The sequence below is a fragment of the Scyliorhinus torazame genome, chromosome 14 (assembly GCF_047496885.1).
Source record: "Scyliorhinus torazame isolate Kashiwa2021f chromosome 14, sScyTor2.1, whole genome shotgun sequence".
NCBI lineage: Eukaryota > Metazoa > Chordata > Chondrichthyes > Carcharhiniformes > Scyliorhinidae > Scyliorhinus > Scyliorhinus torazame.
This window is the reverse complement of record NC_092720.1, coordinates 87,652,295-87,680,065: the sequence shown is the minus strand read 5'-3', so window position 1 is coordinate 87,680,065 and position 27,771 is coordinate 87,652,295. Positions and strand designations below refer to the sequence as shown.

Here is a 27,771-nt window from a genome sequence, read left to right as displayed (position 1 = left end):
TTACTTGACCAACTGATGATACATTGTTTTGGCCAGGCACTTAGATGTGCTGCTTTCAACCCAGGCATTGCAATCCTCATTCACTGCACTTTAAGATTATACTCTTTGAAATAAACATGGAGGTAACTGTTTAGTCAGGAAATTAGATTATTTGAGGTGGGAGCCTAAGGCTTCTCTCCGATGAACCGCCCAGAGCCACAATTCTAACAGGAACCTGAGGCTTGTCTGTTCGTCCAATTGCTCTAGAGTTTGTTAATACTCTAGGGAATTTCCACGCTGTAAGTAAGGGGCCAGTGGTTAAAACAAGATTGATTTGTGCCACTCTGTGGGATTAATCTCACATGACTGTGCTTCATTGCTTCACTTTCCTGATTCCCTGCATTGTCATTTAAAGGCTCCTAACATGCCTCAGCTGTGCCTCCCTCCTAATTTGGAATATGCAGCCCCTTTAATATACCTCCCCCTTCCCCATATCCCCACCACCCCTCAGTGCATGCACCTACTCTCCAATCTACATGGATTTGGACAAGGGCATTCTTTGCAAGCTCAACAATGTAAACTGAAGTGCTCCTTCACTCCCCATTCTGGCCCTAAGTGGCTCATGGGCTCATGTCATTCTGTACCAAACTCTCTCCCCATCCTGGCACAGAGGATGCTAGCTGCCCATAGCATATATACTGTTAGAAATACATCATTCTCACAGCTTGCCAATTGATGGTCCAGCATGGGGAGATAATTCTAGCACATTCGTGTATTCAGTAAGGAGTCCTTATAATGAGATGCTAATATATTGAAATGGGGTTCCTGATCTGCCACAGTGGGAAATGTGGCCTGCATAATCACGAACAGATTTCACGACAGCATAAAATCTGATTGTTGGTCTTCTCGTGATAATTTCCAATCCCGCCTACCATGCCACCCGTCACTAACGTTTTGAGGTTTGCAAGCACTGGTTGGTTGGGTGCGGTCAGTACCTTGCCTGTTGTGAACTACCGAAGGGACATGCTGTTTTATATGATCCTGTCAGTCATCAGTTAACTAGTGCATTCTCCATGGTGATGGATCTACCAATCAGAGTTCACTTGCCAACCACTCTCTTCTCGTGCAGGAAAAATTGTTGTTCCCTTTACACTGGTATTTTTTTCAAATTGTCCTGAGGAGTGCAAGACCAAAAGCTTCGACAGCATATCTTTTTTCAGCAAAACTGCATAGTATATTGAAAAGTAAACACAAAAAGAAATCTGAAATTCTTCTTCCTGATGCCATTATGTGTGCCACACTATGATGGGGGAAGAGGAGAGCTGAGCCAAGCAAGGCCAGCTGCAGCTCAATTTGTCGCTGCTATGATTGTCCTCCTTATAATAAAACAATAGATAAAATCCATGGAGGTCAGAAAAAGACCATTTGGCCCATCGGGTCTGCACCGACCCTCTGAAAGAGCACCCTAACTAGGCTCACTCCTCCGCTCTATCCCCATAACCCCACCTAACCTGCACATCTTTGGGCACCAAGGTGCAATTTAGCATGGCCAATCCACTTCACCCAAACATCTTTACACTGTGTGAGGAAACCCGAGAATATGGAGGAAACGCCCACCAACACATAAGAACATAAGAACTAGGAACAGGAGTAGGCCATCTGGCCCCTTGACCCTGCTCCGCCATTCAATGAGATCTTGGCTGATCTTTTGTGGACTCAGCTCCCCTTTCTAGCCCGAACACCATAACCCTTAATCCCTTTATTCTTCAAAAAACTATCTATCTTTATCTTAAAACATTTAATGAAGGAGCCTCTACTGCATCATTGGGCAAGGAATTCCATAGATTCACAACCCTTTGGGTGAAGAAATTCATCATAAACTCAGGCCTAAAACTACTTCCCCTTATTTTGAGGCTATGCCCCCTAGTTCTGCTTTCACCCGCCAGTGGAAACAAACAGCCCGCATCAATCCTATCTATTCCCTTCATAATTTTATATGTTTCTATAAGATCCCCCCTCATCCTTCTAAATTCCAACGAGTACAGTCCCAGTCTACTCAACCTCTCCTCGTAATCCAACCCATTCAGCTCTGGGATTAACCTAGTGAATCTCCTCTGCACATCCTCCAGTGCCAGTAAGTCCTTTCTCAAGTAAGGAGACCAAAACTGAACACAATACTCCAGGTGTGGCCTCACTAACACCTCATACAATTGCAGTATAACCTCCCTAGTCTTAAACTCCATCCCTCTAGCAATGAAGGACAAAATTCCATTCACCTTCTTAATCACCTGTTGCATCTGCAAACCAACTTTTTGCGACTCATGCAACTGCACACCCAGGTCTCTCTGCACAGCAGCATGTTTTAATATTTTATCATTTAAATAATAATCTATTTTGCTGTTATTCCTACCAAAATGGATAACCTCACATTTGTCAACATTGTATTCCATCTGCCAGACCCTTGCCCATTCACTTAGCCTATCTAAATCCCTCTGCAGACTTCCAGTATCCTCTGCACTTTTTGCTTTACCACTCATCTTAGTATCGTCTGCAAACTTGGACACATTGACCTTGGTCCCCAACTCCAACTCATCTATGTAAATTGTGAACAATTGTGGGCCCAACACTGATCCCTGAGAGACACCACTAGCTACTGATTGCCAACCAGAGAAACACCCATTAATCCCCACTCTTTGCTTTCTATTAATTAACCAATCCTCGAGCCATGCTACTACTTTACCCTTAACGCCATGCATCTTTATCTTTTGCAGCAACCTTTTGTGTGGCACCTTGTCAAAGGCTTTCTCGAAATCCAGATATACCACATCCATTGGCACCCCGTTATCTACCGCACTGGTAATGTCCTCAAAGAATTCCACTAAATTAGTTAGGCATGACCTGCCCTTTATGAACCCATGCTGTGTCTGCCCAATGGGACAATTTCAATCCAGATGCCTCGCTATTTCTTCCTTGATGATAAGATTCCAGCATTTTCCCTACTACCGAAGTTTAGCTCACTGGTCTATAATTACCCGCTTTCTGCCCACCTCTTTTTTTAAACAGTGGTGTCACGTTTGCTAATTTACAATCCGCCGGGACCACCCCAGAGTCTAGTGAATTTTGGTAAATTATCACTGGTGCATTTGCAATTTCCCATGACATCTCTTTTAGCACTCTGGGATGCATTCCATCAGGGCCAGGAGACTTGTCTACCTTTAGCCCCATTAGCTTGCCCATCACTACCTCCTTAGTGATAACAATCCTCTCAAGGTCCTCACCTGTCCTAGCCTCATTTCTATCAGTCACTGGCATGTTATTTGTGTCTTCCACTGTGAAGACCGACCCAAAAAACCTGTTCAGTTCCTCAGCCATTTCCTCATCTCCCACTATTAAATCTCTCTTCTCATCCTCTAAAGGACCAATATTTACCTTAGCCACTCATTTTTGTTTTATATATTTGTAGAAACTTTTACTATCTGTTTTTATATTCTCAGCAAGTTTACTCTCATAATCTATCTTACTCTTCTTTATAGCTTGTTTAGTAGCTTTCTGTTGCCCCATAAAGATTTCCCAGTCCTCTAGTCGCCCACTAATCTTTGCCACTTTGTACGCTTTTTCTTTCAATTTGACACTGTCCCTTATTTCCTTAGATATCCACGGTCGATTTTCCCTCTTTCTACCGTCCTTCCTTTTTGTTGGTATAAACCTTTGCTGAGCACTGTGAAAAATCGCTTGAAATGTTCTCCACTGTTCCTCAACTGTTTCACCATAAAGTCTTTGCTCCCAGTCTACCTTAGCTAGTTCTTCTCTCATCCCATTGTAATCTCCTTTGTTTAAGCACAAAACACGAGTGTTTGATTTTACCTTCTCACCCTCCATTTGTATTTTAAATTCCACCATATTGTGATCGCTCCTTCCGAGAGGATCCCTAACTATGAGATCATGAATCAATCCTGTCTTATTCCACAGGACCAGATCTGGGACCGCTTGTTCCCTCGTAGGTTCCATTACATACTGTTCTAGGAAACTATCGTGGATACATTCTATAAACTCCTCTTCAAGGCTGCCTTGACCGACCTGGTTAAACCAATTATCATAGATTATCATAGAATTTACAGTGCAGAAGGAAGCCATTCGGCCCATCGAGCCGACATGGAATCGACATGGAGATTAAAATCCCCCATGGTAACTGCTGTACCATTTCTACATGCATCCGTTATTTCTTTGTTTATTGCCATGGAGAATGTGCAGAGAATGTGCAAACTCCACACAGTCAACCAAGATAGAATTTGAACCCAGGTCTCTGGCGCTGTGAGGCAGCAGTGCTAACCACTGTGCCACTGTGTCGCCCCAAGAGATGTTATTTGCAGAAGAATAAATCTTTGAATGTACAAATCACTTCTTAAAATAGTTTTTTTTACTGTGCCCCTTCCATAAATCCGTGGTTTACTCGTGGTAAGATATGCAGATGAGCAATTAACTCATTGATATGACATTTCATGTCTACTATTTCCGGGGCAATGTTAACCTAATTAAAACAGACAGGCCAAGCATTGTTGGACATGTGCCTTCATGGCCTGGATGGCACTTGTTTAAACTGATTAGGTTACAACAGAGGATGGTGGAATTTAACCAAATTGTTTATCCGTTAACAGTAATTTCTAGGTTCCTGTGATGGAGATATATTTGAGAATGCAAATAAACAGCTGTTTACTTTAATCAACAGTGCTCTGTCTTTTAGCCAAGCGTACAGCGATCAAAGCTGAGATCATTAATCTGGCATAAACAACACTTGGTCAGCTATTTCTATATGAACCTGCTACATCCACTGCCAAGCGGAGGAACATTCAATTATTTGCTTCATAATTTTGCAGGCAACGGTCCTGGAAAGGCGAGATAAAGGGTTACAGTAAATCACAGCTCTGTGATTTATGTGTGAATTGGCTCTGTTGTTCTTCACTATAAAACTTCAAGCAATTGTAATCACTTTGACTTACAACACTGAATCCTAGTTTTGATGTGCAGCTAGAGTAATTCAATTTTTCACAGCACTTGATGTTAGTAATAAAACACAGTAAGCCACAGCTGAAGAAATAGGTTTATAAACTTACACCAGGTGGCTGATCCTTGGCAAACATTCCCCAAGTCTTCCAGTTCATATTATGTCTGAAACTTTGGTGCTCAGTTTCTCCAAATCCATAAATATATTGTGAAGGGAGTTGGGTTGAAATCTGTATGAACTGATCAGTAAACGTGAAGCCAGGCACTTGAGAATTCCAACTGTTACAAAGTAAAGAAAACAAAATTCTTAGCATTTTAGATTGAAGTTAACCAGCGACAATATTAAAATTAGACAAGGTTCTAATCTGGCATTGACTACTATTATCAGGGGCAAGTACGTAAGAGTTCACACAAAAGACAGGGGGCGGGATTCTCCGCCGGCGTGATTCTCCGTTTTGCCGGCTTTTATGGTGGACCCTCCGAGACCTTCGGGGAACAAGACTTCCTGTCTGACTGTGTCCAGGTTGGCATATCATGGGGCTGTTTCCTCGATGGCATGCCTGCGAGTTTTGTGGAGTTTGCACTGCAGGATCGGTTTGAGTGCTGCTCTCCCTTGATAGCGGAAGGCTGGCGAGCATGGTCCCAGCTATTAATTTGCAGCTCAAAGCACTTTGGGCTTCATTAAACAAACTAGTTAATGTTTGATACAAGTGACGGCCTCACCAGGTTGAGAGTCGGGTAGCCCGCGGCAGTTCCCGCACACTGAGAAACTTTTCCGTTAAATCGTGCCCTTAAAATTATTTTCATTACTGGGGAGCTGCACTCGCTGTCCAGACCAGCTCCTCAGTGATCGGGCCACCATTTTGAAAGGCTACCCAGATCTCCAAGTTGGCTTGTGGGTCCCCTACACCCCCACTGACAGGCAGTGTCACACACATGGGCATTACCTCACACCCTCCCCAAATGATGACACCCCACTATGGGGTGGCTTAGGGACCCGCTTTTCAGGTCTTCCCACACTCCCATCAGGGCACCCTCCCCTTTCAGGACCCCTGCCCTTCACCCCCGCAACCATCCGGAGTCCCCTTCATACCTACCCTGCACCTCCTCCACCTGCCCTGGCCCTTGGCAGTGCCACCCTGATACTGCCATCCGAACAGTGCTCCTGCCGACATTGTAGAGCCACCAGGGCACCTTGGCAATGCCAGAGTAGCAGTGCCAAGATGCCAGCCTGATAGTACCTAGGTGTCTGCATTCAAGGGGGAGGGCCAGAGGGCCACCCTGGCTGTCCCTAACCACTCAGTGGCTTCCAATAGCCCAGGAGATCCCCAGTTGCCATTATGCCTAATCCACATTTGTGTGGACCAGTACTGACCGGCGCCCAGCTGGTGTCTCTCTGGGGATGCCGGGATCCCGACAGATCCCGGGTCAGCATGCCTAAGGCAGGTTTTAAACCTAATTAGATGTGCGAAGCTTGGTCCCGCCCATTGTGTTTGGGATCATGATTGCAACATCCTGTGAGATCTGGGTAGATCTCATGAGGTGTATCGCTGTCGGGAAGACCACAGGGGGCCTCTCCTGGAATCTACCGGCTGCGTCGCACTCTCATTTGGCGCAATGCAGCTGGGGTAGATCATGCCCGTTATCTTTATCCTTTTATGTAATAAAGTATCCCAAAAACTTCACTGGAACTTTATAAAGCAAATCTAACACTAAGCCACTAAAGGAAATATTTGGGAAGATGGCCAAAAGCTTCGTCAAAGAGGTAGATTTTCTGGAACATCTTGAAGGAGGAATGAGAGGTAGATGAGGCGGAGCAGTTTGTGGAAAGAAATCCACAGCATTGGCAGCATTCATGAAACAATTAAAATCGGGGATGTGAAATAGGTCAGAATTAGAGCAGCACAGATATCTCAAAGATTTGCGGAAGAGCAAATGGCAGGTAGTGTTTCTAAAATTAATTAGTTAATTATTTGAATAGCTGCCAAAATTTGCACAAAAACAACTTCTCTGGGAAGGCAACAACAAATTATTCAGTTGTGACATTTTGTGAAACAATGAAGACCTTTTTGGGCTGAATTGAAAATTTCAGATGGTTTCTCTTGATACTTAAGTTTATGTTAGAAGTCTCACGGAAACAAAACAAAAGTTTATGTTCGAAGTCTCACGAAAAACATTTTTTAATAAACATAACACTATTGAGTCCAGTAGCTCAAAATTTAAAAGAAAATCAACCGATTCTGTAAAGCTGGAGTTAACCGTTGTGAATTTAGTTCACCGCTTTGTTGGATATGACTAATTTTATTGGGAGGATCATCCACGATGACCATACTCCATCGAGTTCTGGTGCTGTATTGATCACTTGTTTCTTATTACCATTTATCAGCCTTTGTGTAGGAGAATGTGAACGTTATCTGTGCTAACTGTAAAATAGAAAATACAATCCAAAAATCCGTGACTCACATGACGGCACCAGTACTCTTCCTTCTGACCAGGATCCCAAATGGACAATTGGTAAATGTAACCTCATAAAGCCTCGTAGAACCGTTACCTGGCTTTGAGCTGGGAATGTTTAATTGGATAGGAACTTCAAATCTTTTTGTCCGTGAATCATAAATCTGGAGGACGATAGAGTTTTGGCTTTAATATTATTAAATATGAACAATTAACAGACATCAGGGGCGTCATTTTCCGACCCCCCAGCGGGTCGGAGAATGGCCGTTGGACTTCGTGAATCCCGCCCCCGCCGACTGCCGAAGTCTCCGAAGGGAGAAAAGTCGGCGGGGCGTTAATGTCGCCACTGCCGTCAGAGAATGGCACGGGTCTGCGCAAGGCAGCCGATTTTCGGCCTGCCGATATTCTCCCTTCCGGATGGGCCGAAGTCCCGTCGACGTGATGACCGTTCACGTACACGTTAATTAAACCTCCTTTTCATCGGCGTGACCCTGTGCTCCAGGTTCACGCCGACCAGCGTGGAGGTGAGTGACGGCCTGGGGGCTTGGCTCTGGGCAGGTGATGGCGTGGCCGTAGTCTGAATGTGTGAGGAGAGGTGTGTCTCGGCTTGTGTGTGTGTGCGGCGGGGGGGGGGTGGTGGTTAGAGTGGGCTGGGCTCCGGGGGAGTGCCGGGAGGGGGGTCCGTGCCGGGGAGGAGGATGGGGGGTCCGTGCCGGGGAGGAGGTTGGGGTCCGTGCCGGGGAGGAGGTTGGGGGGGGGGGGGTCCGTGCCGGGGAGGGGGATCCGTGCCGGGGAGGAGGTTGGGGGGGGGGTCCGTGCCGGGGAGGGGGATGGGTGGTCCGTGCCGGGGAGGAGGTTGGGGTCCGTGCCGGGGAGAAGGTTGGGGGGGGGGTCCGTGCCGGGGAGGGGGATGGGGGGTCCGTGCCGGGGAGGAGATTGGGGGGGGGGTTCGTGCCGGGGTGGGGGATGGGGGGTCCGTGCCGGGGAGGAGGTTGGGGTCCGTGCCGGGGAGGAGGTTGGGGGGTGGGTCCGTGCCGGGGAGGGGGATGGGGGGTCCGTGCTGGGGAGAAGGTTGGGGGGGTGGTCCGTGCCGGGGAGGGGGATGGGGGGTCCATGCCGGTGAGGAGGTTGGGGGGGGGGGGGCCGTGCCGGGGAGGGGGATGCGAGGGCAAGTGAGTTGGTCCACCTGGCCAGGTGCCAGCCTCCAACAGTTGGACCCATGCGGTCCATACCACCTGGCTGGGGGGAGGAGGGGATATGGGCAATGATGACATGTCGTCGTTCCCCTCCCCCTACCAGGCCGTCATCTTTTCCGATCATCCAGCGATGTTGGCCGCCGTGGCGGCAGCCGCTAATGTCTATGTTGCCCTGGATGAGGAGGAGGAGGAGGAGCGTGCCAGAGAGGCGGCGCAGGCTGCCGCAGATGGACAGGCGACAGCCGCCCAGGCTGGAGGGACACCTGACCGACAGGACGAGGAGGGGAGGAGGACGTCGCGGCCTCACGGCAACGGAGGCACCGTGTGTACCGGCCCCGGCAGTCATACCAGGACCTCACGGACCGGGAATGCAGGAGGAGACTCTGGATGAGGCGGGAAACCGTGGCACACATCTGCCACCTGCTGGCACACCTGTCACCGCGCGGCACTGGCGGGGGACACCCTCTCCCCGTGTCCGTCAAGGTGGCCCTGAACTTTTATGCAACGGGGTCATTCCAGGCACCGAGTGGGGTCCTGTCCGGCATATCGCAGACATCGGTGCATCGGTGCATCCGGGCAGTGACAGATGCCCTATATGCCATGGCGCACCGCTACGTCCGCTTCCCTGGGGACCGGGCCAGCCAAGATGCCCGGGCCGTGGGCTTCTCTGCCGTGGCTGGGTTCCCCATGGTCCAGGGCGCGATTGATGGGATGCACGTCGCCGTGCGGCCACCTGCAGATAACAGGGCCGTGTTCACCAATAGGAAGGGGACCTATTCGATGAACATACAGGTGGTCTGCGACCACCGCATGATGATCCTGCACGTCTGCGCCCGTTACCCAGGCAGTGTACATGACTTATACGTGTTGTCGCGGTCATCCATCCCCGGCATGTACGAGGGACGCCATCCCCGGCTGAGGGGTTGGTTGCTGGGCGACAGGGGCTACCCATTGCGATCGTGGCTGATGACGCCTATACGGAGGCCACGCAATGAGGCGGAGAACCGCTACAATGATGCCCATGTAGCGACAAGGGGAGTGATAGAGAGGTGCTTTGGCGTGCTGAAGATGCGTTTCAGGTGCCTGGACCTCTCTGGGGGCGCCCTCCAGTATCGGTCAGATAGGGTCGGCCGCATCATTGTGGTGTGCTGCGTCCTGCACAACATAGCCCAGCAGAGGGGCGATGTGCCGCAGGCAGAGGAGGGCGGAGTGGAGGAGCAGCAGGAAGAGGCCCAGTCCTCCCCAGATGAGGGGGATGGGGGTAATGATCAGGGCAGACGGGGTAGACACAGGCGGGTGGCTGTCCACCGTTACCGGCTGGCCCAGCGGGCACGGGACAGACTGATAGCCGCCCGCTTCACTGACTAGATGGGCGTGGGAAACGGGTAGTATGGCCACAGACCGCACACCCACACCCCCCACCCATCCACCCACCCAGCACCCTCACCCCCTCCCCAACCCCACCCGCATGCACACCCCCCCCATTGCCGATCCACCTGCGGCACAACGGGCCGGGCTCACACAGTTGCGGGTGGACGCGTGTCTATTGCAGGCCATGGAGGATGATGACAACCCGCCCTGCGGTGAGCTCCTGGCTCCACATCGTTGGACTATGTCTGACCCATGGCCACAGTACCACCATCCGCCCGGACCATCCCTGCATGCGGCTGTGACACTGCAGCGCACGGTCCCGTCCTCTGCCCAGGGGATGTTGATGGCGGCCCAGGGGGAAGGGGGCAGACTCACCTGGGGCTGAGGTAAGACCACCCCTCACACACACACTGGCGCTCAACGTACATGACACCCCCGCACGCTTTGGACAGAGCACAAAGGCAGCTTCTGTAGGTGTAACATTGACTTTAATAACCAAAGGAGTTCATGCACGTGCCCTAGCCCCTAAAACTCATCTGTGCCCTGCACCCGTGCCAACTTACTCAGTGTCTAATTGTTTGGCCTTACGGGCCCTTTGACTACGTCTAAGTGGTTCCCCAGACGGTACAGCAGAACTGGAGGTGGACTCCTGTGATTCCTGCCCTCTGACACTGGATCCCTTTGGCGGCCGTTTCCTGGGGCGTCCTGGCCTAGATGGGCCAGGCTGCGGCCCGGGCGACTGGGATGGCGAGCTGCCAGCCTGTCCTGCCCGTTGCCCACCCGATGCACCTGGGACGGAAGGGGGGGGGGGGGGGGGGGAGTCCGAGGTGTCGCGGTGTACCGGGACCTCCCCTACAGGGGGAGCCGGGACGGACCACACCACCTCCTCCTCCCTCGGGGTGCCCAATGGCCCCCAGGCCTCTACATGCGTGGGGGATGCGAACGGACTGGCCATCCGACGCCCCCCCGACATCTGGCGCTGCCAGTCCTGGAGGCCCGTGCTGGTATCGACAGGGGTCTGCAGGTTTGCAGCCATCAAGCCCAGGGGGTTGGCAAACCCTGTCTGTGACAGTGCGACGCCGGCTCGCACATGGCCACTGGCGCCGATGCCCTCAGCGATGGCCTGCAGAGACTGGGCCATGGCCTGCTGAGACTGGGCCATGGCTTGCAGAGACTGGGCTATGGCGTTGAGCGCCTCTGCCATCTGGCGCTGGCACTGGCTCATGGCCTCCTGTGAGAGGGCAGCCATGTCCTGGGCCACAGACGCCGCCTGCACGGAAAGCCCCAGGCCTCGCAAACCGTTCCCCATGTCTGACACCGTCGCACCCATTGCCTCCACCGCGGACGCCGCCCGTGCAGTGTCAGCCTGGGTGGCACGCATGACCGGCACCACTCCCAGCTCCTGGACGCGGGTGGACTCCTCCACCTGCGACTGCAGCCGCCGCAAGCCGGCCGTCACCCTCTGCGCTTGTCTCCGGGTCGGTGGTTGCATCGGATCTATGTGTGGGTGTGGTAACTCCAGGAACCCGGGATCCATCTGGGCGGCAGATGTTCGCTTGGCTGGGCTGCCCTCCGACCGCCCGGCCCCTCTGCTGCTCCTACCTCCACCTGCTGTACCGGGACGGCTGTGTTGTGCGCACCAGTGAGTGTAGCAGACGCCTCATCACTAAAGTGCCCAACCGAGGTGAGTGTTTCTGCGATGGTGGAGTGTGTTGGTGACAGCAGTGGCGTTGTGTCGTGCTCTTCGTCTCACTCTGAGTCCATGGCACTTTGGGGTGGGGGTTCGTCTCCACCCATCCACTCTGAGTCACTTTCCGGTATTTCGTCTTCCTGGGTAGTGCTGTCCCGGGTAGGAGTGTCCTGGGCAGTGCTGTCCCGGGTAGTGGCGTCCTGGGTAGTGCTGTCCCGGGTAGTGGTGTCCTGGATAGTGGTGTCCTTGGTAGTGGTGTCCTGGGTAGTGGTGTCCTGGCTCGGATGTGACGGGGGCCTGTGGCTGCCCCCCTCGTCGCTGGGTGGTCGCTCCCGCACGTGACGGGGGTGTCGTCTCCCTGTTGCTCCAGGTCTCTCCGTCTCCCGTGGTGTGCGAGGGGCATCCTGCGGGCGTCGCATACTGGAGGGTCCGGGTCTCTCCGTCTCCCATGGCCTTCGAGGGGCATCCTGCGGGCGTCGCATGCTGGAGGGTCCAGGTCTCTCCGTCTCCCGTGGTCTCCGAGGGGCATCCTGCGGGCGTCGCAAGCTGGAGGGTCCGGGTCTCTCCGTCTCCCGTGGCCTCCGAGGGGCATCCTGCGGGCGTCGCATGCTGGAGGGTCCGGGTCTCTCCGTCTCCCGTGGTGTGCGAGGGGCATCCTGCGGGCGTCGCATGCTGGAGGGTCCGGGTCTCTCTGTCTCCCGTGGCCTCCGAGGGGCATCCTGCGGGCGGTCTGCATCTGCGGGGATGGGTACCTGGACGTTTGGTCCTGCGATACACAATGAAGCATGCATGGTTAGACATCAGGCAGTGATCAGGTGATATGGGGGAGGGGGATATAGGGGAGGGGGGATATGGGGACGGGCTGTCGGTGGCTCACTTGCTAGTACGTCCCCGACCTTTGCATCAGCCACCTCCCGGTCGTCAGGTCCGCCAGCCAGTTCCAGGGCCCTTTCCTCGTGTTCGGTCAGTGGCCTCTCATCAGCGGGGCCTCCTCCAGTCCTCACATGCTCCCTATTGTTGTGTGCGCGCTTCTCCTGTGGGGGGGGGGGGGGGGGTGGCAGGGGTAAAAGGCAACACTGTTAGGCAGGTATATGAATGCACGCCATCGGTTGCGCGTGCATTGCAGAGGTTAAGGTTAGGGCTGGATTCACTTGGGGATATGGGGGATATGGGGGAGGGGGGATATGGGGGAGGGGGGATATGGGGGAGGGGGGATATTGGGGAGGGGGGATATGGGGGAGGGGGGATATGGGGAAGGGGGGATATGGGGGAGGGGGGATATGGGGGAGGAGGGATATGGGGGAGGAGGGATATGGGGAGGCTCACCCTGCCTGCTCTGACGAGGTCGTTCACCTTCTTGTGGCACTAGGTGCCTGTCCGTGGTGTCAGGGCCGCAGCAGTGACGGCCTCTGCCACTTCCCTCCACAGACGCCGGCTGTGGCGTGGGGCAACTCTGCAGCCGTGCCCGGGATACAGGGCGTCCCTCCTCTGCTCCACCGCGTCCAGGAGCGCCTCCACATCCCGTGACTCGAACCTCGGGGCTGAGCGGCGGCCAGCCATCCAGTCGGGTGTTCTGGTCGGGTGGGGGGGAGCAGCACGGCCTTATGAGCCGTCACGCCGTGCGGCGCGTATGACGCTGCACAGCGTGAACCACTGCGCAAGCGTGGATCCCGTTACGTCGCTGCTAGCCCATTTCGGGCCGGAGACTTTCGACCCATTTTTCCGACGTGACGCAAGTCGGATTTGCGCCGTTTTTTGCGCCGATCGGCGGACTTTCCGCCGATAACGGAGAATTTCGCCCCAGTTCAGAAAATACCCAATGTCATCAGGTGGAGATAGAAGGGATTTATTGCAGAGTGCTGGTCATTATTCTTCCCTTAATTAATATCAAAACATAAAAATAGATTGGCCATTTATTTAATTTATTATTTGTGGAATCTTGCTGTGTGGAAATGGACTTTTAAAAAATTTGTTTTCAGGCCGTAGACAGCACAAGGAAAACTATATGGGCGGTATTCTCCGTCCCCACGCCGGGTGGGAGAATCACCGGGGCGCCGCACGAGTCACGCCACTGCCCCAACACCCGCACGCGATTCTCCCACCCTCTCCGAAACCAGCGGTGTGAGAATCGCGGCGGGCCGTTCGGAGAATCGCCGCAAACGGCGAGCGGCGATTCTCCGGCCCTGATAGGCCGGCGAAAAAAATGACAGTCCCGCCGGTGCCGTTCACCCCTGGTCGCTGCCGGCGGGAACTGTGCGGCAACGCTGGGGGGGAGGGGGGCTCCTTCACCAGGGGGCCCTCCGATGGGGTCTGGCCCACGATCGGGGTTCACCGATCGATGGGCTGGCCTCTTCCGCCCCCCCCCCCCGGACCTACCTCCTTCCGCGGCCAGCCCCAGAACTCCGGCACCATGTTGGTGAGGGGCTGGCGCGCTTAAGAAGTTCCCCGCGCATGCGCAGGATGGCGTGACCCAACTGCGCATGCGCGGGTTGGCGCGGCGCCCATTTGGCGCAGTGTAAGGAGGCTGGAGTGGCGTGAACCGCTCCAGAGCCTTGCAGGCCCCCTGTTCGCGCCGTCATGAAACGTGATGGCGTTCACGACGGCACGGGCACTTAGTCCCGGGAGCAGAGAATCCCGCCCTATATATTTGGCGTAGGAAGGTGGATCTTCTCCATGGACTGTTGGAGTCATCATGATGATGATGCACCCTGGATGGTGTTAAAAATGGAGGCTTAAAATCCAAATTTAGTGATAATAAAGGAAGAGTGATTAATGTCCAAGTCATAACGGTGCATGACTTGGAGGGGAATTAGGTGGTGAGGCTGCTTCCATTACATCACTGCTCTTGCACTTCTTTTGAAAAATATTTTTATTGGGATTTTTTACATTTAGTAACAAGATTATACACAAGAGACAGAGCCATTGGCAAGAACACTAAAGAAAAAAACCCAAGCAATTGGGTGGCATGGTGACACAGTGGTTAGCATTGCTGCCTCACAGCTCCAGGGACCGGGGATCAATTCCGGCCACGGGTGACTGGCTCTGTGGAATTTGCACATTCTCCATTGTCCGCGTTGGTTTCCTCTGGGTGCTCCGCTTTCCTCCCACAGTCCAAAGATGTGCAGGTTAGGTGGATTGGCCATGCTAAATTGCCGCTTAGTGTCCAAAAGGTTAGGCAGGGTTACGGGGATATTGTGGAGGCGTGGACTTAGGTACGGCGATCTTTCCAGGAGCAGGGGCAGACGCGATGGGCCAAATGCTAAATTCTATGATTCTACGAACAGCAATTTCATAAACACCTGTAAAACAGGTTGTCGCTTTCCCTTGCTCGCATTTTCTTATTTACATTCATATTTTATTATATAATATTATTATTTACAATCATGCCAGAACTCTACTTTATTTATATTTGCAATCATTGTGATGGGATGGGGGGGGGGGGGCGGATTCTGTTCCCCTGTTGTGTTTTCGATGGAGGTTCGAATGGTCTGCCTCCTCAGTTTGCCATGCGTGGGAGGGGTTTGTGTCCCCTCCTGTGAGTGGCCTTCCTTCCTGTCTCTCATCTGTTGTACGCAGCTCCCTTTCATCCCAGCAGTACTCCCTGTGCCACCCCCCATGCCCTCCCTCCCCCTGTTCCTAACCCCCCTTCCTATCTGTCCCCCACCCCTTGCTATCTGCATTTCCCCCCCTCCCCCTAGCTAGTTGTTGATCGCAAATAGGTCCTCAAAGAGGTTTGCAAACTGCTTCTATATATTGTGGAATCTCTCTTCGGATTATCAGATCGAGAATTTTATCATCTCTTGGCTCAGGAACTCGACCAGGTCTGAGAGACACTCCGAGGCCCTGGGTGGTGCAGTGGACTTCCAACCTAGCAGAAGTCTCCACTTAGCAATCAGTGAGGTGAAGGCCAGGGTGTCTGCCCCCTTCCCTGTCCAGAGCTCTGGATGCTCTGACACCCTGAAGACCACCACTGATGGGCTCATCTTCATCTTGACCCCAACAACCCTGGACATTGCCTCAAAAAAGGTCGTCCAGAACTCAGAGTTTGGGGCAGGACCAGAAGATGTGGGTGTGGCTGGTAGGGCCCCCTGAAACCGCTCGCACTTATCGTCCACCTCCAGGAAGAACCCACTCATGCATGTATTAGTAAGGTGCACCAACTTGAGCTGCATCAAGCTAAGCCTGGCGCAAGAGGAGGTGGAGTTGATCCTGTGTGGTGCCTCGTTCGAAACGTCCCCTATCTCCATGCCCAGCTTCTCACGCTTTTCTGTCTCGTTCTATCCACTGGGGTTCTTAACTCTTTTATGAGTTGCCTATAAATGTCGCCACATTTGTTGTCCCTGAACCAGTCCAGTCCACCAAGTGTCCAAATGTTGTGTGCCCGGGATTCTGGAGGAACATTTTTGTCTTCTTGCAGATAAAGTCATACAGCTAAAGGTATCTGAACTCATTCCCTTTCGAGAGTTGGAGCTTCCACGTGAATTTCCCCAGGACTGCCAGTCTACCGTCCTTGTACATGTCGTTTATCCCAATGTCCCTCTGTTTCCCCCCCACATCCCAAATGTGGTGTCGATCTTCGCCGGTGTGAACCTATGGTTGGTGCAGATGGGGGCTTCTATTGACATATAATAATAATATAAAAATCGCTTATTGTCACAAGTAGGCTTCAATGAAGTTACTGTGAAAAGCCCCTAGTCGCCACATTCCACCGCCTGTTCGGGGAGGCCGGTACGGGAATTGAACCCGCACTGCTGCCTTGCTCTGCATTAAAAGCCAGCTGTTTAGCCCACTGTGCTAAACCGGTCCCGAACATAGACATACCACCAAGCTTGAACTGGTTCCAGATCTTCAGTGTGGCCAGTACCACTGGGCTCCTCGAGGGTGTGTATGTGTGTGTTGGTAGGCGGGGGGGGGGGGGGGGGGGGGGGGGGGAGTGTTGCAGTGGCCAGTGCTCGGAGAGATGGCCCTGTGCAAGAGGTTGAGGAGGTTTTGTCCATTCGGACCAAGACCACCTCCGGTTTCCTCAGCCACCCCTTCACCCTCTCCGTGTTTGCCGCCCAGTGGTAGAATAGGAGGTACAGTAGGGCTAGGCTTCCCATGTTTCATCCTCGCTGCAAGATGGTCTGACGTATCCTCGCGACTCTTCCTCCACTCCACCTCCCCCTCCCCCTACCCCGCCCACTGCCAGACAATTAGCTTGTCAACCCTGGCAAAGAAGGAATCGGAGATGAAGATCAAAAGTAATCGGAATACGAAGAGGAACCTAGGCCGCATGTTTATTTTGCCCATATGTACCCTTCCCACTAGCTAACGAAGGAGTGAGTTCCATCTTTGCAGGTCCCTTTTTAGCTCCTCCACCAGGTTAGAGAGGTTACACTTGTGGAGCCTCATCCAGTTGTTGGCTACTTGTATCCAAGGTACCTTCATAAGTTCATAAGATATAGGAGGATTAGGCCATTTGGCCCATCGAGCCTGCTCTGCCATTCGATCATGGTTGATCTCATTCTGGTCTTAACTCTACCGTCCTGACCGGTTTCCATAACCCTTCAACCCATTACCAATTAAAAATTTGTCTATTAAGTTTGCACTCTAGGGTAGTGAATTCCACAGATTCACAACACTTTTGGAGAAGTGGTTCCTCCTCAACTCTGTTTTAAATTTGCTACTCTTATCCTAAAATTATGACCTCTCATTCTAGAATCCCCCACAAGAGGAAGCATCCGCTCCACACCCACTTTATCCCTATCTTTTATCATCTTGAATACCTCAATTTGATCTCCCCTCATTCTTCTAAACTCCAGACAGTATAGGCCTAAATTGTTCAATCTCTCTTCATATGGCAAACTCGTCATCTCTGGAATCAGCCGAGTGAACCTCCTCTGAACTGCCTCCAATGCCACTACATCTTTCCTGAAATAAGGAGCCCAGAGCTGTGCACAATACTCCAGGCCTTGTTGCAACAACACTTCCTGACCTTTCTACTCTATTCCTTTAGCGATAAAGCCAACATTCCTTTCGCTTTCTTTATTATCTGCTTTACCTGCTTGCTAATTTCCATTAACTCATGAATGAGGACCCACAGATCCCTCTGCAACGGAGAACCCTGCAGTCTCTCCTCATTTAGATAATAAGTTGCCATCCCATTTTTCTAACCAAAATGCATGACCTCACACTTAGCCACGTTAAACGCCATCTGCCACATGTTGGCCCACTCTCCTAACCTATCTTTATCCATTTGTGCGTCTCTCATTTCCTCATTGCAACTTACTGTCCCATCTATTTTTGTGTCATCTTCAAATTTGGCCATTGAACCCACTATTCCTGTATCCAAGTCATTAATATAGATTGTAAATAGCTGGAGCCCAAGGACCGAACCCTGTGGCACCCCTCTAGTTACATCTTGCCATCTACAGAAAGACCCATTTATCCTGACTCGAGGTCTTCTATCTGTCAGCCAGTCGTCTATCCAAGCTAACAAATTACCCCTAATCCCCTGTGACCTAACCTTGTGAATTAATCTTCTGTGCGGCATCTTATTAAACACCTTCCACAAGTCCAGATATACTACGTCTACAGGATCCCCATTATCCACTGTTACATCTTCAAAGAACTCTAGCAAATTAGTCACACATGATTTGCCCTTCATAAAACCATGCTGAACTCTGATGGATTGCGTTCTGACTTTCCAAATGTCCTGATATTACTTCCTTGATAATTGATTTTGACAATTTCCCAACAACAGCTGTTAAACTAACTGGTCTGTAATTTCCCACTTTCTGCTTCCCTCCCTTTTTGAATAAGGGTGTTACATTAGCATGTTTCCAATCCACTGGAACCTTTCCCGTGACCAGGGAATTTTGGAATATTATAACCAATGGATCCACTATCTCCGCTGCCACTTCCTTCAACACCCTAGGTTGTAGGTCAACAGGCCTGGGGGCCTTACCTGTCCTCAATCCCAATAGTTTGTTGAGTACCGTTTCTCCAAATAGTTTGCTGAGTACCGTTTCCCAATTGATGCTGATTTCGCTAAATTCCTCCCTTTCTGTTACCTCTGAATTGCCTGTCCCTATAGGAATGGTGCTAGTGTCCTCCACCGTGAAAACTGAGGCAAAGTATTGATTTAGCATCTTTGCCATTTCTGTGTTCCCTACTGTTAACTCTCTGGTTTCATCTTCCAAAGGACCAGCATTCACTTTCGCAACTCACTTCCCTTTTAGGTACTTAGAAGCGTTTGCTATCCTTTTTGATATTCTGCGCTCCTCTTCTTTTGTAATTTACCGTAGCTTTTTTTATTACTTTTTTAGTATCCCTTTGTTTCTGTTTGAAAGTTTCCCAATCTTCCTGCCTGCCATTGGACTTTGCAATATGATATACCATCAGCTGGATTCTCCGTCGGCGGGATTCTCCACTCTGCCGGCTGTGCACCCACGCCCGCGGGTTTCCCAACAGCATGGGATGGCCACAGTGGGAAGCCCCATTGGCCGGCTACCGGAATGGAGGATCCCGCCGTTGGTAGGGATGCGCCACGCTGGAAAACGGGGCTGAGAATCCTGCCCCATAGGTTTTGTCTTTATATTGTCCATGAACTCCTTGCTTAGCCATAGATGTTTTTTTGCTACTATTATCATCTTTCTTCCTCTCTGGAATATCTTTTAGTTGTGAGGAATGGAGTATCTCCTTAAACAACTGCCACAGTTCATCAGCTGTCCTACCTTTTAGCCTTCCTGCCCACTCTACTCAGGCCAAACCTGTCCTCATGTCTATGTAATTATCTTTCTTTAGTTCCAGAATGCAAGTGTGGGACTTCTATTCCAAACTGAATCTTGAACTCGACCATACTATGGTCACTATTCCCGAGAGGATTCGGAATATAAGGTCACTAAATAATCTGGTTTAGCTCCGTGGGCTAGACAGCAGGTTTGTGGTGCAGAACAAGGCCAGCAGCGCGGGTTCAATTCCCGTACCAGCTGAGAATTCTGAATTCTCCCTCTGTGTACCTGAACAGGCCCCGAAATATGTAGCAACTAGGGGCTTTTCACAGTAACTTCATTGCAGTGTTAATGTAAGCCTACTTGTGACAATAAAGATTATTAAATTAACTAAATTAATCCCTCCTCATTACACAATACCAAATCTAGAGTAGCCTTCTCCCTGGCTGGTTCCCCAACATGCTGTTCCAGGAAACAATCTCTAATACATTCAATGAACTCTGCCTCCAGGCTATCGTTGCCAATTTGATTCTTCCAGTGCACCAGTCTATATGCATATTAAAATCACCCATGATTATTGCCGTACATTTCTTACAAACCCCAGCATTTCCTGATTTATACTGTGCCCCACTGCAAAACTACTGTTTGGGGAACTATAGATTATTTCTACCAAAGACTGGAGATCAAGTCTTTGATCTTTGCTATTCCTTTGCTATTTCTTATTTCTACCCAAACTGATTTCACATCTTGATCTCCAGTGCACATGTCATTTCTCATGGCAGCACAGATCCCTTTCCTCACCAGCAGGGCTATGCCCCCTCCTTTGCCTTTCAATCGACCTTTTTGAAATACTGCATACCCTTGGATATTCAACTCCCAGACCTGGTTTACTTGTAACCATGTTTCTGTAATCCGCACCAAATTATGCCCTGTTGTTTCCCTTTGCATCGTTAACTCATCAAGTTTGTTCCAAATGCTTTGTGCATTTAGACACAAAGATTTTTAATTTGTTCCACAAGCTAAATTTTCTTACTCTTCTATATTTCCATGGTGCATAAAGACATAGACCCGTTCTGTCCCTAACCTTTATTTTCTGGTAACCATCTGCCACATTGCTAACCTGCACTCTTACCGCCTACTTTAATTTTTTTTTTAAATTTCCCCTCCAATTGAACCCTCCTCTCCCCACCCCCATCCAATTAAAAACCCTAACTACAGTCCTAGTTACACGATTCACTAGGACTCTGGTCCCAGCATGATTCAAATGAAAATCGTCCCATCGGACCAGCTCCCTCCTTCCCTCGTATCAGTGCTAATTCTCCATGAATGCAAACCCATTTCTCCCACAACTATCTTTGAGGAACACATTTACCTCCTTAATCTTATTAACCCTGTGCCAATTAGCTTGCGACTCAGGCAGTAATCCAGAGTAATCCAGAGATTATTACCTTTTTGGTTCTGCTTTTTAATTTAGCTCCTAGCTGTTCATACTCCCTTAGCAGAACCTCTGTTCCTGTTCTCCTTTGTTGTTGGTACCTATGTAGACTGCAACAACTGAATCTTTACCCTCCCACTCCAAATTTCTCTGTTGAACTTGGTTTGGGTCACTTTAAATGGTAGTTCTTCCAGCTCCACTCTTCCCTCTCAGGAGTATTTTGCTTTTATCCAGGTTGAGTTTGTAACCTGAGAAGGCACCAAACTCCCTAAGGTGTCCTGTTATCTTTCCCATGCTGACCAGGGGGTTCAATACATAGAGGAGCAGATCATCTGCACTGAGCAAAATTGTGCTCTCAGCTCACTCTCCAAATGCCCAGCCACCATTCTGCAGGTCCAAGGACGATGGCCAGTGGCTCGATTGCCAGTGAACAAGAGTGAGGATAACGGGCACCTCTGCCTCGTTCCCTTTGCACTGAAGCTGGTGGCATTCGTCCGTACACTCGCCATAGGAGTGCTGTACAGGAGCTACACCCACGTGGTGAAGCTTGCTACAAACCCAAACTGATCAAGCTCCTCCATTCTATTCGATTGAAGGCTTTCTCAGTGTCCAGGGAGACAATCACCTCTGGTGTCTTCTCCCAAATGGGTGCCATTAATACTTTCAGCAAGGGCAGCATGGTGGCACAGTGGTTAGCACTGCTGCCTCACGGCGCCGAGGTCCCAGGTTCGATCCCGGCTCTGGGTCATTATCCGTGTGGAGTTTGCACATTCTCCCCGCGTTTGCGTGAGTTTCGCCCCCACAATCGAAAGATGTACAGGATAGGTGGATTAGCCATGCTAAATTGGCCCTCAATTGGAAAAAATTAATTGGGTATTCTAAATTTACTTATTTTTAAAATTATTACATTCAGCAGGTGTTTGAGGTTATCTGTCTGCCCTTAACAAACCCGGTCTGATCTTCCGCGATCACCTCTGGCAGGCAGATCTCCAAGCGCCTTGCTCAAGGTCTCGCTTGGGCTTTTTCATCAGTATTTAAGAGAGAGATGGGTCTGTATGATCTACTTGATCATTTGATCGTATGATCCCGTAACAGCCTCCCCGAACAGGCGCCAGAATGTGGCGACTAGGGGCTTTTCACAGTAACTTCATTTGAAGCCTACTTGTGACAATAAGCGATTTTCACTTGGTCGGGTCTTTGTCCTTTCTGAGGATCAGTGAGGTCGAAGCCTGGTCCAGCGTGGGTGGCAGGGCTCCTGTCGACAGTGAGTCTTTGAACTTCCCCTTCAAGTGCGGGGCCAGTGCTACTGCAAATGTCTTATAGAAGTCTACCGGGGACCCATCCAGTCCCACCGCTGTCCCTGACTGCATGGAATTAATGCAATCCACAATTTGATCCAGGCTCAGCAGTGCTTCCAGCCCTCGTTTCCTGTCTTCCTCCACCAGTCTGTCAAGGAACTGCTTAGTCCCCGAGTACCCCTCCTGGGGTTCGGAGGTATACAGTGGTAAAAGTTTGCAATGGCCTCGTTAACCTCATTTGGGTCTGCACTTTCTGTCCCGAACATGCGTTCTCTCTTTTGCGGCTGCTTGCTTTCTTAGTTGGTGCACTAACATGCGGTCCCGCTGACCATAACGAAATGCGCCCCCCTGGGTCCGTCACTGCACCTGTGAATGAAACTGTCATGTTAACTAGTATGGTCACCAGTAAGTAACCCCTGAAAACCATGGATATGTAACCTCAGTGAGGTATTGGTGAATTCTAAAGCTGTTCCTCAATCAACTGAAGCTGGGAAACTGGGTTCCAGGGACCGATTCAGCGGACAGAAGTTAAAGTCCGCTGTTGGGCGTATTGAGCAGGGTGTTTCTCGGTGGCTGCAGCGCCGATACACATCCAGCTATCCCACGGCACTCTGCCGTTTGTTTTTGATTTCGGGGAGTTTCTCCCTGCCAAAGTCGTACTTAGATTTCCCGCTGGTGAGCTACAGCTATCCCTCACCCCCCAACCTTGGGGAGTCCCCCGCAAATCTCCTCCTCACCTCCCATCCAAGTGGCAGCCCCCCCCCCGCCCCCCGGGCCCAATCTGGCACCTGGAAACCCTGGGACTACCAGCCTGGCACACTGGCAGTGCCACCTGTGTACTCTCAGGGTGCCCATGTAGCATTGTCAGGGTGCCAGGCCAACAGTGCCAATGTCCCGAGGTGCAGGGGGGAGTGCCAGGGTACCACCCTGCCCCCAATCACCCTCCGGTCTCCAATGGCCTGAAAGACCCCATAAGGTTTGGGTGGACCAGTACCAGGTCACCCAGGTGCAGCTGTTGAGTATTGGGCACTGGGTCAATCCAGTGCCTGGATATTTAAATAAACAGTTATGCTCATTTAAATATTCAGATCTGGATCTCGCCCAGTGAGAGTGAGATCCAGATTGTGCCAGGTGGAGTGAGTTGGGTGACTCACGCCCGGCATGGAGCTGATTTGGAGCTCACGCGCAATTAACCCGTTACGCCTGGATCCGCGCCGGGTGCAACTGGGTCACGGAATTGCATCCCTAATCTTGGAGAAAATGGTTCAGCAAGAAAATTACCACCATTTGCAACTGTCAGTATCCTTAGCTTGAAGGATGAAGGATTTTGTCCCGCAAGTTGTGCTCATGAGCATCCTGCTGGTTCAGTTCTTTTACTGTATAAACATTAGAACCACACAGTAGCATTTATCGACTCAACTGGATTCACTCCAGCATCTCTCATGGCAAAGGTATACCTACTGTAATATAATGATGATAATTCTGTCTTTAATTGGGATAGAGGTATCTCAAAATTCTGTAGAATTCGACTCAGAAACTTGAGGTAAATGCTAGTTTGAAGTCAGGCGTTTGATGGAATACTCTCCACTTGCCTGGATGAGTGCAGCTCCAATAACATTCAAGGAGCCCGGCACCATCCAAAGCAGCCCGCTTGATTGACACCACTTCCACAAACATCCACTCCCTCCACCACAAATGCGCAGTGTGTACCATCTACAAGATGCATTGCAGGATCTCACCAAGGCTCCTGAAGTAACACCTTCCTAACCCATGGCCACTACATATAGGACAAGAACAGCAGATACCTGGGAACACCACCACCTGGGGGTTCCCCTCCAAGTCACTCCCCACCCTGATTTGGAAATATATTGCGTTCCTTCACTGTTGCTGCATCACAATCCTGAAACTCCCTCCCTAATAGCACAGTGGGTGGATGCAGCAGGTCAAGAAGGCATTCACCATCACCTTCTCAAGGACAATTAGGGATGGGCAACAAATGCTGGCCTAGTCAGCGAAGCCCACATCCCGTAAAAATAATTTAAAAAATAAAACCCTCTATTAGAAACAAGATTATGCTTTTTTCCTAGAACTACCAACGTTGCGATTGACTTTCCATCAAATGTGAGTTGCATGTTTGGTTATTTAATAAACTTTCATAAAATTGAGAAAATATATTGTCTCACAGGTTTCTGTCTCCAAATGAGAGAACATCTCGAGTGGAGAGGTACATTATTGAGGGGAGATGCCTGGCCCCTTGTGACATCCGGGTTGTTAGAATCTGGCTAAACTTGTTAAAAAAGCTCTCTGAAGGATGGTAATATGCTCTGGTGGCTCTTTAAAAAAATTAATTCATGAGATGTGGGTGTCGCTGTCTAGATTAGCATTTATATCCCATCAATAATTACCCTTGAGAAGGCTGCGGTGAGCTGCCTTCTTGAATGCAACAGGCCATGTGGTGTGGATACACCCAGTGCTGTTAGGGAAAGAGTTCCAGGATTTTGACTCAACAACAGTGAAGGAACACTGATTTCCAAGTCAGGATGGTGAGGGGCTTGGAGAGGAACGTCCAGGTGGTAGTGCCCCATGTATCTGCTGCTCTTTTCCTTCTACGTGGAAGTGGTAGGAAGATGCTGTTTAAGGAGCCTTGATGAGTTGCTGCAGCACATCATGGCTGCTGCTGTATGTCAATGGTGCAAAGAATGAATGTTTGTGGAAGGAATGCCAATCAAATGTGTTATTTTGCCCTGGATGGTGTGAAGCTTCTTGAGTGTTATTGGAGCTGCACTCATCCAGGCAACTAGAGAGTATTCCATCACATTCATGAGTCAGGAGTTGAATTATTCACCGCAGGATTCCTAACCTCTGACCTGTTCTTTTCCTTCAGCGTCAATTAGATCAATCAGATTTTCAGACCCACTTCAGTGTGTATAGGTCTGACTTTCTCTTTTTTTAAAAAAAATTTGTAGTACCCAATCATTTTTTCCCCAATTAAGGGGCAATTTAGTGTGGCCTACCCTGCACATCTTTGGGTTCTGGGGGTGAAACCCACGCAGACACGGGGAGAATGTGCAAACTCCACACAGACAGTGACCCAGGGCCGGGATCGAACCTGGGACCTCGACTCCGTGAGGCAGCAGTGCTAACCACTGTGCCACGTGCCGCCCAGGTCTGACTTTCTCAACCGTAAATGAGAGAGATCATCCAATGAGTATACCTGGTCTGGAATGGACCTAAAATGAGGCTAGGATAATAATTCACTTCAAGGTGAGGTGGAAATGGCTAGTCGTTTGCATCATGGTAAATGATGAGCCCCTATGATTACATGAATTTCACTTGCCATTCATTAATTCAAGGTTGTGCAGTCTGAAACTAGGTCATTTAGAGTCTAAGCTGCTCGAGGCCATCTGGCTAAACCATCTGCATCAACTCCCATAGAAAGTCAGCAGCCTTCCGCCGGCCTTGTACGACGTGGATGAACTAAGGCAGCCAAGACTGGCAGTAAATCAGCTGCAGAGAGTGGAACTGGGGAGTTGAGGTAAGTGTGGGTGTTTAGTGAAGTGGGAGAGGGAGGTATTGCTGTGTCTTGTTTCCAATTCTATCTCCACAGGTCAGTTGGGGCAGGAGGAGACCAAGGCCACCGAGCTGGGAGATAGGTTCCCGCAGTCCAAGTGCTTTGTAGGTGAGTATTTCTCTCTTCTACCATTTCGGACTTACTTTGGAGATTGAAAGCAACGGAGAAAAAAGTTACTGTGAAAACCAAAGATCAGTAGTAAAATTAAAAACAAATTGAATATCCAATTAAATTAAATAGGAATGCAGGGCCAGGCGACGTGTTGCAGCCGAAGCCTGTGGGAGCTGGTGGATCCCATTGTAGTTCACAGTGACCACATCTGTAACAAGTGCTGGTTGCTCGAGGAACTTCGGCTCAGGGTTAATGAGCTTCAGACATTGTGATACATCGGGAAGGAAGAAGAGTTGGGCAGCATGGTGGCGCAGTGGGTAGCACTGCTGCCTCATGGTGCCAAGGTCCCAGATTCGATCCCAGCTCTGGGTCTCTGTCTGTGTGGAGTTTGCACATTCTCCCCGTGTTCGCGTGGGTTTCGCCCCCACAACCCAAAGATGTGCAGGTTAGGTGGATTGGCCATGCTAAATTGCTCCTTAATTGGAAAAAAATGAATTGGGTATTCTAAATTTATTTTTTTTAAAAGGAAGGAGGAAGAGTTACTTTGACGCTGTGTTTCAAGAGGCAGTCGCACCCCATAGACTAACCACCTTGAATTCGGTCAGTGGTCAAGGGCAGGAGGGTGCGACTACAAGTGAGGAAGCACTGCAGGACCTCAGCCCCTGTCCAATATGTTTGAGATTCATGTTCCATACGGAGGAGAATGCGGGCTGTAGGGAGGATGAGCAACATGACCATAGGACCATGATACAGGGAACTATTCAAATAGGCGATGAAAAGAAAATTGTAGTCATAGTCGGAGATAAGAGTCAGAGGAAGACACTGGTCTCTGTAGCCAGGATTGAAAGTCCAGAAGGCTGTTTTGCCTGTCTGGTGCTGGGGTTTGGAACAACTGCTCTGGGCTAGAGAGGAACTTGCAGTCAAAGGGGCAGCATCCCGTTGTTGTGGTCGATGTAAGTACCAATGACATAGGTAGAATGAGGGAAGAGGTTCTGCATCGAGAGCTGAGGAGCTAGGCACTAAATCAAACAACAAAACCTCCAAGGTTATAATCTCTGGATTATAGCAATGTGCAAATTGGCATAGGGTACATAAATTTAGAGAGATGAATATGTGGCTCAAAGACTGGTGTGGGAGAAATGGATTTTGATTTGTGGGACACCAGCATTAATGCTGGGGAAAGTGGGGGCTGTACCATTGGGATGGCCGACACCTGAACTTGTGTTGGGACCAATGTTCTTGCAAACAGCATAACTAGGGAAGTAGAGAGGGCTTTAAACTAAATAGTGGAAGGGGGATTCTGTAGAGGGGATATATCGGCTTACAGAGCAAAAGAATGTGGCAGCGTTACAAAGCAGTTATATCGGTAATTATACCCAGAATGTGACAGGAAGGGGCAAAATGTACAAACATGATAAAACAGTAATAAATAGGCAAAAAGGGGGGAAATGGCTCTTTACTTAAATGCACATAACATTCAGCACAAAATAAATTAATGAATGGCACAAATTGAGATTAATGTGTTTGATCTTATAGCCATTACAGAGGCTTGGTTACAAGGAGATCAAAACTGGAAGCTAAATATTCAGGGGTATGTGATATTTTGTAAGGATGGCAAGAAGGAAAAAGTGGTGGGGTAGCTTTGTTATTATGAGGTGGAATAAGTACAATAACAAGAAATGCTGTTGGGTCAGAATCCATAATAAGAGTTCGATTGGCCAAATGGCTAACTTCCGCTCCTACACCTTGTGTTCTAAGGGAACACAGAGGTGATTAATCAACACTTGTATAGACTGGTTTGTTTGAAAAAGTCTGCTTAAATGATTTATTCTGTGATGGGTTTTATTTGCGCGTTGTGGCCAAGAGCGCGTTGTGATGGTCAGTAACGGAGAGAAGGGAAGATGTAGGATTGTTCAACGGGAATTTGGACAGGTATCCACTGGAAAGCTAGTT

General features: G+C 50.1%; 1 protein-coding gene across 1 annotated transcript in view; it reads right to left on the bottom strand.

Moving 5' to 3' along the window:
* The window catches only part of si (sucrase-isomaltase), a 257,508-nt gene that overhangs the window by 64,775 nt on the left and 164,962 nt on the right, over window positions 1-27,771 (bottom strand). Inside the window, exons 28-29 of the mRNA XM_072474450.1 lie at window positions 7,444-7,598; window positions 5,091-5,259 (exon numbers count right to left, since the gene is read on the bottom strand). Coding sequence (XP_072330551.1) covers window positions 5,091-5,259; window positions 7,444-7,598 — 324 coding nt within the window. The remainder of the gene's footprint in view (window positions 1-5,090; window positions 5,260-7,443; window positions 7,599-27,771) is intronic.